The sequence below is a fragment of the Podarcis tiliguerta genome, assembly GCF_965153285.1.
Source record: "Podarcis tiliguerta genome assembly, chromosome: 3".
NCBI lineage: Eukaryota > Metazoa > Chordata > Lepidosauria > Squamata > Lacertidae > Podarcis > Podarcis tiliguerta.
In genome coordinates this window covers 67,996,893-68,014,497 of record NC_139536.1, presented here as the reverse complement: position 1 = coordinate 68,014,497, position 17,605 = coordinate 67,996,893, and the positions used below count along the sequence as shown (strand labels likewise).

At 39.2% G+C, this 17,605-nt stretch overlaps 2 protein-coding genes across 9 annotated transcripts in view; one reads left to right on the top strand and one right to left on the bottom strand.

The window, feature by feature from the left end:
- HS3ST5 (heparan sulfate-glucosamine 3-sulfotransferase 5) overlaps positions 1 to 17,605 on the bottom strand; it is a 142,543-nt gene that overhangs the window by 27,520 nt on the left and 97,418 nt on the right. The gene's annotated exons all lie outside the window — the stretch shown is intronic.
- LOC310674495 (uncharacterized protein) overlaps positions 1 to 17,605 on the top strand; it is a 141,277-nt gene that overhangs the window by 51,975 nt on the left and 71,697 nt on the right. Inside the window, exons 6-10 of the mRNA XM_083433751.1 lie at positions 5,015 to 5,060; positions 8,507 to 8,643; positions 10,229 to 10,312; positions 12,091 to 12,152; positions 14,183 to 14,299. Of these exons, the coding sequence (XP_083289877.1) occupies positions 8,560 to 8,643; positions 10,229 to 10,312; positions 12,091 to 12,152; positions 14,183 to 14,299 (347 nt within the window). The 5' untranslated portion in view covers positions 5,015 to 5,060; positions 8,507 to 8,559. The remainder of the gene's footprint in view (positions 1 to 5,014; positions 5,061 to 8,506; positions 8,644 to 10,228; positions 10,313 to 12,090; positions 12,153 to 14,182; positions 14,300 to 17,605) is intronic.

The window sequence follows — 17,605 nt, the reverse complement described above, 5'->3', positions numbered from 1 at the left end:
CCAGAGAACATGTCCCCAAACATTGATCTTAATGCACAGGCAGCCTTGGGTGCATGCCGGCTCTCAAGATAGCTGTGTCCCAAATCATTAGGGCCTTAAAGACTAATCCGCTGCTTAAAATTGAGTCTGCAAGTGGTTTTCTGCAACAGTTGCAAGTGTCTATGGAAGTTGTTTGAACAGTGGGATAAAGCTGATTAGCAGATTCTCTGTTTTATTATTTAGGCTTGTGTGCTGGAGAAATAATGCTTTAGGCTACAGTTTGTTGCTCAGGGGAGTGTAGTAGAACTAATTAAAACAATAGAAGGTTAAGGAAAACCCTACAGATATAATTAGATTGTTTTGCTGACACAAGGAAGTTATCGTCTCTTACTCAGATGACTACAGAAAAAGCATGAGATGTTTCTAACCTAAAACAAATACTCTGAGCCTTTCTGCATTGCTGTTGCTTAAAATCACATATAGACTTCTGTATTAGCCATGAGCTAAAACCAGTCATTTAGCTGATTATTTACCCTAGATTTCCTGCTCTCCAGTGTTTCTCCTGCTTATAACAAGAGCAAAGAAAGGAACCATGCCATTGGAGCTCCATGAAATTCTGCTTCATAAAATAAAGCAGAACAAAACCATGGCTTCCTTTGAGGATGTTAAATTTTTGTGAGGAAGAAAGTAATCATAAAAACATGGCAGTGTGCCGCCTATGTCATTACTTAAAATTGCTAAATGCTTTGAGTGCAGGTCATGAGCTGGGGGGGCTTCCTTTAGGAGTTCTTGCCACAGTTTAAGCACCAGCTACTGATAGTGTGACCTGCTGTTTGTTTCCTTGTGTGGCTTTAATTGTAATACATTGGTTCCCCACCCCTGATTTTATGCCATGCTTTGTTTTCAATTTTTATCAGTTGCTTGAAGTCTCCTTATGTGTCACACATGCAACTCATGGATTGAATAAATTAGTCATCATTATAAAAGATAATGCACCTCATTTCTATCTGCTATGTCTCAGACAGTGGTGGTAGAGGTGTGTGTGTGTGTGTGTGTGTGTGTGTGTCTGGTAAGACCCAAAGTTCCAACTTTGATGTGAATTTTTTGACCAGATAGTATGGGATGAGGCCATCTTTCTGCTGACAGCAGCTACATATCCAGCAAGAAGTAGGGATATGATTCAACCAGTTTCACCTACCAAATTTAGGTTCCCTGGACAGGCTTGGTTTGTTTTCAGGAGAAGGTCCAGATTATTAGATACTATACCATTGGGCTTTGGACAACAAGGGAAGGAAAAATACTTTGAAATATTTTTCATTCACGTGCCTCTCTTACTAGTTCAAAATAACATTGACTTGCTTCAGTCAAGCATATTTTACATTTACCCTCTCCTCCACCTTTCATTATCCTATTTTCAGCACTGTTGTTGTTGTTGTTTTAATTTATTACCTGCCTAAGGTCTGCTTATTCACCCTAAGGTCCCAGGTGGACTCAACAATTTAAAACACAACATTAAAAACAATAGGAAAAATAGAATGCATCTTCATTCTTTGCCACAATCAAATACGATCTCAAAAAAATAATGTTTTCTGTCTTTTCTATTCTTCTTAAATAATTTATCTTTCTTCCTTATAGGATACATGTTTTGTTTACTTTTTCCACTAGAATATTTTTACTTCTCTTTCTATAATTTATATCATATACTCTCCTCTGCCTTCTATTATTCAGTATTGTAAATCATGGCTAGAATCCATTCCTAGAGAAGAAGCCTATTTGTCATTGTCTAACAGAGCCACTGCTGTGCTTTTTCCAGGTGGCTCCCATGCAACAAGCTTTCTAAACCACACACACACACACACACACACACACACACACAGAGTACCACTTTAAAAAATCCACACCTTTGTCATCTTGCACTGTGACTTGTGTTTAAAATGATGCTTTGTACTCTCTTGCTCTCTCCTCACTCCAATATATTAATGCTCATTAATTAATTTATATTTTTTTATCCTGTCCTTTTCCCCAAATTTGCCTAGGTGTGCAAACACATCAGAGATCAAACAATACAATCTAAAAATTTTTGACACATTACAAATCTATTAAAAACTTTATTTTAAATGGAAAAAAACAAGTAAAACAATCACATACTCTAATAGCTAGTAATTTCAAGATTGCCAGAAACAGTAGTGTTATCCAAACATTTAGGTGAAAATGAATGTTTTAAATTCTTCCTGAAAGCCAATAATGTGAGAGAAAGACATCCCTCATCAAGGAGGACATTCCACAAACAGGAAACCACCACCAGTATGACAACCAATGGCAACCAGGCAGCACCCAGCTTCTTTGGCTATCTGCTATATGAACCTTCACCAACCTGACGCCCTCTAGATGTTTGGACTACAACTTCTATAAGCCCCAGCTAGCACAGCTGGCTGGAGTTGCAGTCCCAAACATCTGGAGGACTCCAGATTGGTGAAGAGGGGGCTGAATCATCTAAACCAGATGATCCCATGGAAGTCTTGTGCAGCCTCTAGCTCATGTTCATATCCTGAGAGCTCATTATGAAAATGTATGGTTTAATGCAGTGAAACCCTAAAACATTTACATCCACATTGCAAATAAAAGAGGAAACATGAAAAAGGAAGGTATAATTTGCATGGAATTAGCACATTCAGATTTAGAAACCATTACTGTAATCTAAATGGAAATACAATCCATCTCACCATAGTGGGGAGACTTAGCAGCAATTTGTCATGTGTTTACAGCTGATGAACAACTTGGAGCCTTCTGCTCCCCCTTTTTATGGTTCTTCATATTTAAACTGGACAGGACAGCCCTTCCAACAGGAAACACCTGCAAATAGAGCAATGCCTTTGACAGCCATGAGGGGTCTCCTCTGTAATGGAGGATACATGGCCACAGCTGTTCTGGAGAAAATTTGTATCTGGCCCTGTATTGCCCCCAGAGTCTCGGAGACATATTTTTACCCTTTTTTACCTGATCCCTTTTTACTGGAAATCCGTGGGATGAAACTGGGACATTTTACATGCAAAGCATCAGTTTTACCATTGTGCTGCTGTTTCTCCCCAATGTAGTTTGTAATGTCAAAATTCCTAATATTGTATGCCACACAAAACACCTCCATTCCTCCTATGTGTTTGCATTAACTGTTTTCGAAGATGGAGAAACAGCCTGTGTGCATTTTACTTCCATAATTCACAACATGCCTGCATGCCTCAATTGGTCTCCTGCCCCTGTATGATGAATGCTGTCTTCATGCCAAAGGAAGCAATGTCTTATCGTTCCTATTGTTTCTGTCTCTGCTTACTGTTTCATTGCTCCTATTTAGCTTTTGGGTTCAAGACAAATAGTACTTTGATGGTGGTGGGACCATGATAAAGACAACAACTAATGGTGCAGCTGCTAAGTGTACTGAACCAAATGAGCCTATAGGAATCTGTTCATTAAGAACTGTGCCATATAAAATGGCTTTTCACCTTATCATATGAAAATGTTTATAGTACACTATTTTTCCAACAGAAGTAAAAAGAGGAAAGTAGAGGAGGAAACACTATTTCCAAACTTTTTTTTGTTGCAAACCAAAACTAGGTAATAACCAGTTCTAAAATGACCCTCAGCACACAAAACTTATTTTCCACATATATTTTGAAGACTAGGTATGAAATTCATGAGCAATCCTTTTAAATTGAGCAAACAGCAAAAGCAAAAGAGAAATCCATGTAATTTCAGTAGATTTTATCTTATATATTCAGAAAACAGTAATCCTATTTCAAAACAGATATTTTAATGATTGTAAAATAACATAAAACAGCTAGGGCCATTTTGACATCAAATTCTAGAGCTCATTCTGTTTTGAAGTAACCACTTTCATGGACTTTATCTTTTTCCAATTATACATTGTAATTAGTATTTTGCATTTGTCTCCATGATTTAAGATGTTAAATAATGTATAGGTTCAACAGAGTTCTATGATGAAGGACAAGTATTTGAGTGAACATGTAACCTGACCCCAAGGCACTTTCCAGCACTTTGTCATTAGTACAGGAAAGGTTGGGTAGGTTACAGTGATGCATGAGCTTTCACATCCTGCAGCACAGTTGAGTTCTACAGTTTCCATTAGGAACAAATAGATATCCTTTGATAGCTCGCAAAATAGGTGGGCTACAATCCAAAAACCACTTGGATGGATAAAAGGTAATACACAAGAGAAAGAGAGAGCAAGAGCGAGGAGAGCTTTCTAATTAACAGAGTTTGGCTCTGTGATTGGGAGTTTGTGGAGGTAGCTGTGTGTATGTGGCCTGATTAACTAGGACTGAAGTTTTGATTGAGCCAGGATTTTAATCAGTTAATCAGTTTGATTAATTGTATAATCTTGCAGCCCTCCAGATTTTAGCTGGGCAGATTCTTATGGCCATCACCAGTAAACTATATAAGGTTATAATGCTCTTTTTAAAACTGTGACTAATTGAAAACAACACCCAAACATTAAAAATGCCCATTCTTAACAATTCAAGGGTGTATATCTATGCTCATCTTTAACTCCAAGCTGCAGCTGAGAACACTCCCATAACAAGGAAAGTGTGGTGGGGCAGAGGAGCATCACATGTCAACATCATGTGTTGGTGGCCACAGACAGAGCAAGGCAACTGTGTCCACTATCATACTTTTGTGTTGTACATTATGGCCTATTAGCAAGCTGAATGTGTGACTTATGAAGTCTCTACTTTCCCACCTAAGCCCCAGGCAGGCAGGCACGCTCTTAGAAAGAGAGGCAGATCTAGCACAAAAAGTACTCATCATAATGCCGAAGAAAAGGTTACACACACTTTGCTAAGGTTAGTTAATAGCACCTAGAACACACTTCATTCTTTATACAAGGCCAGAGAATCACATTAATGCATTGATTTGCATTAACTCATTTTAGCCTTGCAAACAATTGCACAATGCTATGGGTAAATTTCTCCAACTACTTTATAAAATGTCAAGATTCTAAAGTATCCCTGTCTTTTCACAGAGAAATCACTATATTATTCCCACACTCCACTGAGAGGCTATGAAAGGTAAGACCCACGATTATGCTTATGTGGAGTACATGGGGAGTCCAGGATCACAAGAGAGGGACACACAGTCCTTTTCATATGGCATCTTCTTATTTACCATGTGTCTAGTTGCAGATGGGGTGTTGGGGGGGGGTAGTACGTCTGGTGGGCGACACATCATGATCCTTCTGGGGCAGTTTGTCCACCTTTGGTTTCCATCCTGCACTCAGCTCTCACCTGTGACTCCTGTCAGCACTGACAGCAGCCACCCCCCACAAAATGACTTCAGTTGGCTGCATAAACCATGTGAGGGTAGCCAATGGGTCTCAAACCCTCAATGTTCTTCTGCATTATCTCCTGTTTATCAAGATGCCCTTTTCAAGTTGTACTGTATATCAAACATTTTCTGCTTTGGGTGTTTCATTACCTATTTGTATGAAATGTTTTCAAAACCAAAAGAAAAAGAAAAAAAAAGGATGCCAAACTGTTGCATAAGTATTTAGAAGACTGGATACTTTGTCCTAAAAGCATATTTCATAAAAAGATATTTCCTGTTAAACTTATTCCTGTTAAACAGATTGCCCCTCAGAGTTTCAAAGTGCAGAAGTTCAACTCAAGGCAGCATTTGTGAAATATCAATAGAAGAATCTGTCTTTACTTTACAACATCAGCACATTCCATTATTTATTTATATTAAAAATAACAACTACATTGCAAGCAAAGCATATTTGCCTTTGAATTTTCCATACCGATTCTTTCAGCTTTTACACTTAATTCAATATATTATATATCGACCCCCTTAATCAGTAAGTTGGGGGGGGGGGAATCCTGCAACCAACAAAAAAATGAATTATTTTGAGGCAAAGTGGCCTCAGGAAAACTTTAAGTAATATATGTTCAGTTTCAGTTTCAAAATGTCTTTTATGCCAAGTAAGACACCAGACTTTTGCTTTGTGAAATTACTTAATATCTTTCAAAATTCTAGCCTTTCCTTTTAATCACAGACATACATATTTTTCTCTGACTCACTGTTTCCAAACCTATTTTTTTAAATTGCTGTTGTTTGTTGTTTAGTCGTATCCGACTCTTCATGACCCCGTGGACCAGAGCACGCCAGGCACTCCTTCCTGTCTTCCACTGCCTCCCGCAGTTTGGTCAAACTCATGTTGGTAGCTTCGAGAACACTGCCCAACCATCTCGTCCTCTGTCGTCCCCTTCTCCTAGTGCCCTCAATCTTTCTCAGCATCAGGGTCTTTTCCAAAGTATTTTTTAATACTTTGCCATAAAGAGGCACCATAATAAAATAAAAAACCCTCACTTGCTGCCAAGTGCATAACTATGGAGCCCCAAGATTCAGTAAAGTTGATCCTACATTTGTGCTTTCGGTGTCTCAAATGGCACAAAAGGAAAATACATTATATAATAATTATACTAGGGTTGTCATTTTCGAACAGAAAAGTTGTTGAGCTTTTTGGGCAAAATCACAAAAAGTAATGCTGTTATTGAGCTATTTTTATGGGAAAATGGCACTGCCAGCATGGGCCGGATTTATCGCAAGTTTGATGAGGCCCTAAGCTACAGAAGGTAATGGGGCCTTTTATAAGTCCAGCTGTCCTTTGTCAACAACAAATTGTTGCTGTTTTGTGTGTTGAATATATTCTATATCAGTGGTGGCCAAACTTGGCCCTCCAGCTGTTTTTGGACTACAACACCCATCATCCCTAGCTAACAGGACCAGTGGCCAGGGATGATGGGAATTGTAGTCCCCAAAAAGCTGGAGGGCCAAGTTTGGTCACCACTATGCTATATGGTAATTTAGTAGGTATCTAAAGCCATTTGCACATAACAAAATATGTATTTTATTTGTTTTTTACCTTATATTTTGGAAATGTACACCCAGTGGGTTTTTTCTCCTTTAATTTTTTTGGGGGCCCCTAAGAGAGTGGGGCCCTAAGCTATAGCTTATACGTAAATCCAGCACTGGATTCAGTACATGATAGAAGAAGAAGAAGAAGAAGAAGAAGAAGAAGAAGAAGAAGAAGAAGAAGAAGAAGAAGAAGAAGAAGGTGTTCCCATAGTGAAAAATGTATTTTACTGTTTGTAACATAAAAATAATAATCCCTACAATAAGCCCTACATTGTACCTTTGAAACACAGGATTATATCCACTGTTGGATTATATAACACTGTTGGAAGGCTCTTTGATCCAGTGGATGCTTCAGTGAATGGAAATGGGGTGGAGGAACCTGTTTTGCTCCTTCATCCCCTCCCTTCATCCGCATCACCAAATATGATGCTTCAAAGTGTCCCCAAACCATATAGAGTAGATCAGGAAAGGGGCACAGAGGTCTGTAGGGGAAAGGGGAAATCAGCAAAAAATCTCTCCCACTCCATTTTTCAGTCATGGAAATCTCTGCTGGATCAGGGAGCCCACTGCCAGCAGAAGGATGCAACTGGAAATAGCCTGTGACCCTCCATTAAAAGTTAAATACCTTCTAGCTAGCAGTTGTTTTCATCAAGGCAGAGAGATGTAGTAGAAACTATTTTGTTGCTGGTAAGCTTGCTAATTACTTGTCTGAAAGGTTAGGAATGGTTGTTTTATACATGAACGCCAGTACTGTAGTTCCAAAAGTTATCTTTTAAAATACTGAACTGTTTCCAGATCATTTTGCACAAGGGAATTAAAGATTCCCTGCTCCCATCAAAGTGGCAGACCTAATTGTCACAAGGCCCAGAGAAATTAACTTAACCGGGAAACTAAACTAAAACACATTTCAGTACTTCTCTCAGGAAGAGCTTTTGCTCGAAATACGGTATATTGGGATTTTTATCTAATCTCTAAATATGGTTTTTCACCATTTTGTATTTGCCCCATTTCTTGTTTTTGTATTGGATCTAATAATTAGGAATGATCCAAAGAATATGTTTTTAAAGAAGTATTTAATGAATTAGATTAAGAGTGTGGGTGGGAATAAGCTTATTGATTGAATATTTAAAGAAAAAGTTATATGAAATGTTTTAATGTATGTTTACATATTTAATTTATTTGTGTGTGTGTAACTTATATATTGATGTATTTAACGTAAGATCATAGGTATAGATTAGGTAGCAAAAATGGGGTTGGTGTGAAATTTCAAGTTGGGTGCACAATACACCTTAAAATACCCACCTTAAAATACCTACAAGAAAACCGTGAATACCTTTCATTTTTGGAATCTGGAATTCTGGATTTCTTTTAGGCTTTAGTAATGATTTGGAAACATGGAACAATATGGTGATCCCATGTGTAGGGATTTAGCAGTATGAAGATTTGCTACCATGATTGCTTTGGGCAATCATCAATTTCACTAATGAAACCAAATTCAGAACCATGTGCATGCCTTTGATTTTTAGTTATTTAAAGGACCCCTGGACAGTTAAGTCCAGTCAAAGGCGACTATGGTGTGTGGCACTCATCTCGTTTTCAGGCCGAGGGAGCTAGTGTTTGTCTGCAGACAGCTTTCCAGGTCATGTGACCAGCATGACTAAACCACTTCTGGCACAACAGAACACCATGATGGAAACCAGAGCGCATGGAAACACCGTTTACCTTCCCACCACAGTGGTACCTATTAATCTACTTGCACTGGCGTGCTTTTGAACTGCTAGCAGGAGGTGGGAAAGAGCAACGGGAGCTCACCACTGACCTTTTGATCGGCAAGCCCAAGAAGCTCAGTGGTTTAGACCACAGCACCACCCATGTCCTAATGCTAAGTAATGCTAAGTAATGGCCATAGGAGACCTCTTGATATAGAATAGCCCAATATTATTTCAAAGGGTGTGCACTTTATTTCTAAAAAGAAAGATAGTTTTGGGTGGACTTATTTCCCCATAAAGTCAGAAAAGTAAATTTGACTCAACAAGCAAGCTTTTTCTTTTTTCTTCTTTGCTAGTGAAATAATACATTTCTAGAATCCAGCTCAACTGGAGAAGTGGAAATGGTAGAGTTCCTAATTGATTGAGGTAGCATTAGGGATGATGCAATAATTGCTTTAATTAGCTCCTATTAAACTGGTATGTAAGTTGATAGTCTGCTTCCATCTGAACAGCTTCACAGCTGTGCTCTGTCAATACATCGGCTCATTTTCATCTCTTTGCTTCTCCTCTCCTTTTTGAACTCTGGTGTTTTCTCACTTCATTTCAGTGATTAGTTATATATCCCCAAACTATATACTAATCAATTTCAGTCTGATTAAAGCCTAAATGTTGCTTCAAGGTGAAGTACACAAGCTTTTAAGTGATACAAAACTCTTGATTGGGAGGAAGCATATGTGCTTACTTTGCATATAGTAAAGCTGGCCATTTGTATTTATCTGCCAAACAGTGAATAAAAAATTACCATACTTCAGCTTCACACCTGATAAGAAATCTGAGGAATCTAATGGTAAGACAGTGACAACTGGCTTACCAAATACCGTATTTTTCGCCCCATAGGGCACACTGGCTCATAGGGTGCACCTAGTTTTTTGGGGGGGAAATAAAGAAAAAAAAATTATTTTCCCCCCAGGCTCGGGGCTGGGGCGGGGGAAGCCTGAGCTTCCCCCGACCCCAGCCCCCAGAACAGGCTGCTCTCCGCAAGCCATGGGAGGGCTTGCGGAGAGCTACCCGAAGCCCGGGCGCGACTGCTCAGTGCACCCAGGCTTCGGGATAGAGGCCCTCCAAAGCAGGTCAGGGAATAGCGGGATGGTGGCGCTCCGCCTCCCCGCTGTCCCCCGAGCTTGTGGGGCTGGCAATGGGGAGAAGTGTGCTTCTCCCCACCGCCAGCCTCCAAAGCAGGTCGGGGAATAGCGGGATGGCGGCGCTCCGCCTCCCCGCTGTCCCCCGAGCTTGTGGGGCTGGCGATGGGCTTCGGGGTGCAGGCAGCTCTCCGCAAGCCATGAGAGAGCTGCGCAAAGTCGCGCAGCTCTCCCACGGCTTGCGGGCAGTTTCCTGAAGCCTGGAGAGCGAGAGGGGTCGGTGCGCAACAACCCCTCCCGCTCTCCAGGCTGCAGCGAAAGCCTGCATTCACCCCATAGGACGCACACACATTTCCCCTTCATTTTTGGAGGGGGAAAAGTGCGTCCTATAGGGCAAAAAATACGGTAGTTACATCCACACTATCCTAAATTACCGGTTTGTAATTGTTGTCTTTTATTTGCCTTTGATACCAGGGGCAGCAAATTTCCTTTAGTCCAAGGACCACATTCCCATTTGGACAACCTTCTAAGGGTGATAAGACAGTGCCAGAGGCAGAAGTGAGTAGAGCTACAGATGTGCCTCTGACATTTGTCCAATAGGCTACATGCCAGCCTTGCGAAAGTTAAGCGTTTCCATATGTATTCATAAACACATTTCTCCATCCTCTAGCCAGGCAAGCAAGAGGCATTATCATAGTTCAGTGATACACTGAATGACTCAGTGAAGGTGCAGAACTGGGCTGGTGAGCAGACCTGTCTGGGGGAAAGCCCAGGACCCACTGGCAGAGGAACGGAGGGGGGGATCACCCCTGGCAACATTGGGGAAGGGGGTACCATTGCGGCTGCCCCCCCATGCTGCGCATCCCTCCACCATGCTGGGCGCCACGCCCGCAGAACACATGCCACACCCCCAGACACACGCCACACCCCCATAGGTGGCACACCATGCCCCCGGGATGCATGCTACACCCCCGTGTGCGACGTGCCACGCTTCCCGTCCCCCAGGATGAGCGCCAGCCACGCCCCTGCCTGCTCTCTGCCCCCAGTGCCGGAGCATGCGGCTTCGCCACTGCCTGGACCTCAAGGTACTGGAGAGAAGTACCTGGAGGACTTTGTTTGGCCTCCTGCTCAAGGTTTCCCACCCCTGTTTCATCACACAAATTCATGCAGATCCAAATATAATTTGCGGGAGATATATACTTTTTAAAGACTTGTCTAGTAACCAGGGTGTGTTTAGCCCCAGCTGGGATAGCTCATTCCATAGAGCGTGAGACTCTTAATCTCCGGGTCATGGGTTCAAGCCCTGCATTGGCCAAAAGATTGCAGGGTGTGGTCCCTTTCAAATCTACAGTTCTACTTGTGAAAATAAATAAATCCAGTTTTCTATCTGTTGTGAAAGTACTATTTTCCTTAACTGTCATCACAGTGAGAGAGCCAGAGAAACTCAAGAAACTCCCCCCACCCCAAATCACAGAATTCATTATGAAAGAAAATATTTGTAGTAATCTCAAATAGCTGACAGCTTAATCACATGTTTCCTTTCAGGAGAACCAAAAATGGCACCCCTCCAATACTCAAATATTCCCAAAGGCATGCAAAATATGCTCCTATTTTAAACCAGAAAACTATGCTAGTTTCTTTTTGGATATTCCTTTTCGACACTTCAGAAGGAGCATTCAGAAAAAGCTATTTATATTATTATTATTATTATTATTATTATTATTATTATTATTATTACTACTACATTGTTACTAGGTAATGTGTAATCCAAGTAAAGCTCTTGTTCTCTAAAAGAAAATACAAACTTTCTTTGAACATTTATTTGACAAATAAGAAGAATACACTCTACTTAGTTGATGTTGTTTTCTACAGTATAAAACTATACAATACAATAAACTCAAACTTTCAGTTCACATTTAAAGCAAGTATCAGGCACTTAACTAACAACAGAAAGGTGAAAGTTAGTTATTAGGGCTAACCAAAAAGTCACAAAAATGTGGCAGAATTTAGCTCCTGCTTTGGGTAACACCCTGCTTGATGAATAATTTCAGAGAATGGAAAAAAAAGAATGTTATTTTAAATAACAGGGTTTTGTTTTGTTTTTTACTTTCCAAACTGAATTGAAATCTGAAGCTTTTATGATTCAAGGGTTTGAATGCATGATGCATAAAAGAGTGGCTGCTATTATCTGGGAAGAGGTAGTTGCTCTGGTTACATAACTTGAGAATGCAAGTTTCAAAGTCAGATGGATGTCTCTGTTTTAGTTTTACATAACAGACACATCCACCGTGATATACTTGTACAATGTGATATAATATGATACGCCTTCTTCCTAGATGTGTCAGATATCTTCTTACAATATTTCGTTCCTCCTAAAGAAGGAGGTTGGCCAGCAAGTGTGAGAAGAGATCAATACTATTTGATTGTTTTCCTCTTTAGGGTACTAATACATCCGAGTGTTTCACAACATGCTGTCTAAACCCAGCAAAAACAAACATGCCAGCAGGATAATTAATTTAATGAGATTATCTCACCGGTAGTTGCCCTTCTTTTGGCAGCACTCACACTTAGACACAGTCCATGAAAAGGACTGCGGCTGCAGATACCCTCAGTGAAAACCGTTTTATATTTGCCAAACAATATACTATGTTTTAATGAGAAGTATAAAACAATGGTTTTTTAAAAATAAATATAAAATAACATTTTATTTCTCCTGATAAATAAAAACAATTATCTTTCTTAAAGGGAGACTTGTTTCTAAGCAAATGCTGGGTGTCACACTGGCAGATTACTGCAAATTTAAGATGATAGAATATAAGTAATGGAATAAATAAATAAAAATGAACACCTTGTTGGAATAGGCTGTGTGTGCTTCTACCACTTTTCAGTTTGAACTTTACTTTGCATGAAGTAAATATATACTTTATATACTTTATATTCTGTGTGTGTGTATGTGTGTGTGTGTGTGTGTATGTGTGTGTGTGTGTGTATGTGTGTGTGTGGCTGCAGTCCTCTGTACACTTACCTGAGTTCAGGTGGGATTTGCGCTACATGAAATAGAAAGTGAAATGGTAGCATATTCCTATAGATAACACTGCTGCTGCGCTAGTAGAAATTACCACCATATCTAATGCATTGCTCAACCAAGAAAGAAGGAAATTACACAGTATGGAGAATATAAAAAGTGGTGTAAAAAGTACAGACAGAGCTCTAGAATCCCTGGAAGTACCATCATGGCCCACTATTCAGGGGCGGTGGCAGTGGTCAAGAGCTGAGCCAATAGATACTGTAACTGGTATAGGATTGAACCCTGATATTGATTAGCAGCAACTGTAGCAGGGATTAATGTTGTTATATGCATATTTAATCTTCTGGGATTCATTCCAAAGCCTTACTTCTCCTTGGACTTTGAAAAATAACAGCAAGGCCTCATTGGCATTAACCTGCAACTTATTTTTTGTAACAGATACCAGTTTCCCACAGGAAACTGCAAGGCACTGCTGGGCAGCTCAGAATAAATTATTATTACATTTATTTAAATCCCTGGCATAATATATATATATATATATATATATATATATCCCAATTCTTCAAATAAGTCTGGATTCTTCAGAAAGGATACACACAAACCTTAATAAAAAAATAAATCTATAGCTCTTTTTAAACTCCATACATTTTTGTGCTGCTGTGTTAGCTGTCAAAGCCATTACTACTAAGGAGAGGGTATTATTTGTGACCTAGAGTGACTTAGAACTAAAGGCTAAAGAGGTCTGCTTTATTCTGATGAATTTAAAGGCCACCTATGACACTCAGGGTGAATTATATCTTCTTCCTCTTTTTAATTCATATGAAAATAGCATTATTATTATTATTATTATTATTATTATTATTATTATTATCATTATCGCAATCATCATAAATTTATGTTGCTGTTAGAGTTTATTTACCCGAATTTGGAGATTATGTATTTTAACATATCCATTAAAGTAGTTTTTAATATATGCATGCTGGTCTCCATATGTGATGCAAAGCTGTAAATCCTCATAACTCTATTTCATTCTTCACCAATGACAGCCGTGAAGTCAGATTGTAATTCTTGCACTGTGAAGCATCTATATACAAGTACTTGCTTGGCAAATGGAGTAATGCAAGGCATGCATTTTCTTTCCCTTTAATTTTTTTTTTTTTAATTCAAGGGTAAATGTCAAAACAATGCTGTAAAACCAATTAAGAAGAAAGAAAACAAGATTAGAGGTGCTACTTGAATTATTTATTGTTGTGCACTGTTGCCAAGTCTTTAAATAAGTAGTTAATAGACCTTACAGTAACTCTCTTTGCAATACAGTAATTTATTTAATGCACTTTTCAGCAATGCACAAGCATTAATCTGAAAGACTCCATGTTGATCTGTACTGTACTTTTCTACAGAACAGTAACAATATACACAAGGAATCTTCAGCAGAAGGGCAGAAGACCACATTTACTTGAACACTCTTGCAGTGGTACTATTCAACTACACAGCTTTGGTTACTGTGTAAGCAGCAGGTAATGAAAAATCATTGACCACCAATGCTGACTTTCGTAGATTTGCTCAATGTCATTAAAGAAATAAGCTACTGACTGCTATAATTTCAAGCATTTTTCCAAACTGGGTACAGTTATCAATACTGTTCTGAATATGATAGCTCCCGTTGCTTGGTCCCAGCTCCTGCCAACCTAGCAGTTCAAAAGCACATAAAAAGTGCAAGTAGATAAATAGGTACCACTCCGGTGGAAAGGTAAACGGTGTTTCCGTGCGCCACTCTGGTTTCACCAGAAGCGGCTTCGTCATGCTGGCCACATGACCCGGAAAAACTATTTGCGCACAAACGTCGGCTCCCTCGGCTAGTAAAGCGAGATGAGTGCTGCAACCCCAGAGTTGTTCGCGACTGGACTTAACTGTCAGGGGTCCTTTACCTTCACCTTTTACCCTAATCAGAGTAAATACCCCAGTTTATCAATACTGTCCAGTAGCACCTTAGAGACCAACTAATTTGCTACTGGACAATTTTTTTAATTTTTTTTATTTATTTCAACTGCGTCAGACCAACATGGCTACCTACCTGAATTCTCAATAATGATTTTCCTTCTGAATTTTTAAGATAGTGGTAGAAAATATTTAGCTCATATTCCATAAAAAGTCTTGCAAGGTCACCTTACCCCATATATACCCACGCATCCACTTCAATTACAAGTGTCGCATAATGTTGACATGTACCGTACTGCAATCTTGTTTTCACCTTACCGCTGATTTCAACTATTTTGGAAGAGTCAAAGAGTTGTTCTTAAATATAAACCATTTAAATAGAAATCTTGCAAAATAAATAAATAAATAATTTTTTGTGCTTGATTAAAAAAAAATACGCTAGCAACCCCAACCATTAATCAATTACATTACTCTGAGGAATGTTCCATATATGCCTAATACATAGTTCATCAAAGGCAGCACCTTTGAAGGAGCTTGTATAAGGCAACATTATGAGATGGGTGAGGAGCATTATGGGAAGGCTGCTTCTAGGACTAAGGTGAAACTGTGAAACTCCCTTGTTACTTTTGATATTGGATCCTGCTTGTTGTTTAAGCAATCTTCTTATATTTGTAGTATTAAAATGTATTTTTCTATGTTACTATATTTGCTATTGTTTTGCTTTGTTATTATGAAATCATTACTATGTCATTTTTTGATGTGCTACATTGAAATTGTTTCTGTTTGAAATGCATCCCTGGTTTTTTTGTAAGCCGCTTTTGAGCATGATTTTTTTTGTGTGTGGAAAAGCAGCATGCATATACAATGAATGAACAAATTTACTCTTTCTGCATCAGGTGCTTAAAATATTGAGGTATTGGAACATGAACAATGCTTTTTTTAAAAAAAATTATTCAAAGTTATAACAAAACGTATTTTCCAAAAACATATCCTTATTCCCCCCATTTTTCCTCCCCGCACAGGAACATGAACAATGCTTTTAAACAACAACAACAAAGAATAAATAGATCTACTGAAAACCAGAATTTTTGTTTTATCTACTACTATAGGATCCAATCAGTTGTGCTGGAGTAGAGCTAGCCTTGGGAGAAAACTAAGTTATTTGTCATATATTCAGATAACACATTTGTAATGTGGGAGCTACAGGAGAAGTGCTTTTTAAGTGCTTATGTGATGATGGCATTGTGTGATAGAAGATGCATAAAGCTGGCTGCTGGCCACTGACTAGGAACTGGCAAGCCTTGCCCATGCTGAAGTGTCCCAAGCATGTAGGCCCCCCATTCGGGTCTGTGAACTTGCCATTAGTGAGTTAAATTAGAAACAACTACAGCATTTTTGCTCAAGGAAAGGATATTAAGAAATAATAGAAAGAAATATGCATGTTTAATATTCTGGGCTTCATTCCAAAGTCTTACTTCTCTTTGTGCCTCTTTGAAAAATAACATCGGGGCCTCACTAGCATTAACCTGTAACTTTTTGTAATAGATACCATTTCCCCACAGGAAGCTGTCTTTCTGAAATAATACCAAATACTAACTTTCGTAATAATTGTTCTAATTAAAAAACAATGTAGGAGACTGCTGGGCAGCCGAGGCTGTCTAAGGTGTCCCTATGCAACAACAGGAGCTTGTATCTGAATGACTGATCTGCTCCAGAAAGCACATAATAATATTGATGGAGGACTGACATGTCCACAAACCTAGTATTAATATCAATTATACTGAAGATTCTCTATGCCCTTGAGCGCACGGTTATTTTTGGGTGTTGGAACTGTTATGTGTGCAGGTGTTTTAGGCCGAAGCAATGCAGGCCAAGGCCCTCAGGCTTCCTGGAGCTCAGGAGCTTCATCTGCATAACAAAAGATAGAGAGGATCCTAAAACCCTCCAATGACATTGTTATTAGCTAGAAGACAGCCAATCCCTGCTGAGGGCCAATGTTGTGATTCACAAATTGCAAACTTTCACAGGCGGTGTGTGTGTTTTGCCTGGGCTGGCTTAAGGTATTTATACTGGGCCAAGTGTCCCTGTTTGTCATTCTTGTTCTTCCCGATGTTCCAATAAATCTTTTTTTTGAGCAGAATCTCAGTCTTGGGTCGTGCCTGAACCTACTTACACTTCAGGAACCACTTATTGATTCCTGTTCTTCTGCATAATCCCTGTTTTACCAAGTATCAATGGAAACAAAGGTTAGGGAATGCATATCAGGTTCTAGGCTGGAACTTCAATTATTTCTGACCCTTTAGGTACCACTGCTTATAGTAGGACTGAACATACAGATTAACTGCAGTCTGTGTTTCTTTCAGCATAAACAGTGAGGAAAATTCTATTACTAACATTAAAATGATTATGCATCTAAGACTCAAGCAGTCCATTGAAATAAAACAAACGTCTCAAGAAAAAATTTCCACCCTTGACCTTAAATTAAAAATGGACAGACAAATATTTTGTTTAATGTTCCAGGTTCTAAATTAATGTTGAAAACACAATTCAGAATTTAAGAACATAACAAGAGCCCTGCTGGATCAGACCAAAGGATAATCTCATCCAGCATTCTTTTCTCACAGTGGATAACCAGATGCCTGTGTGAAGCCCACAAGCAGAATGTCAGCAAAACAGCATTCTCCTCACTTGTGCTCCTAGCTGCTGTTTTTAACAGGCACCCTCAGCAACAGATACTCTGACACTAGAGGTAATATAGCCAACATGGCTAGTAGCCATTGATAGTCTTAACCTCCGTATAGTGGTATAATGCCATTTTAAAACCATCCACATTGTTGACCATTGCTACATCTGGTAAGAGTGGTAACTATGCTCTGTTTATCTAG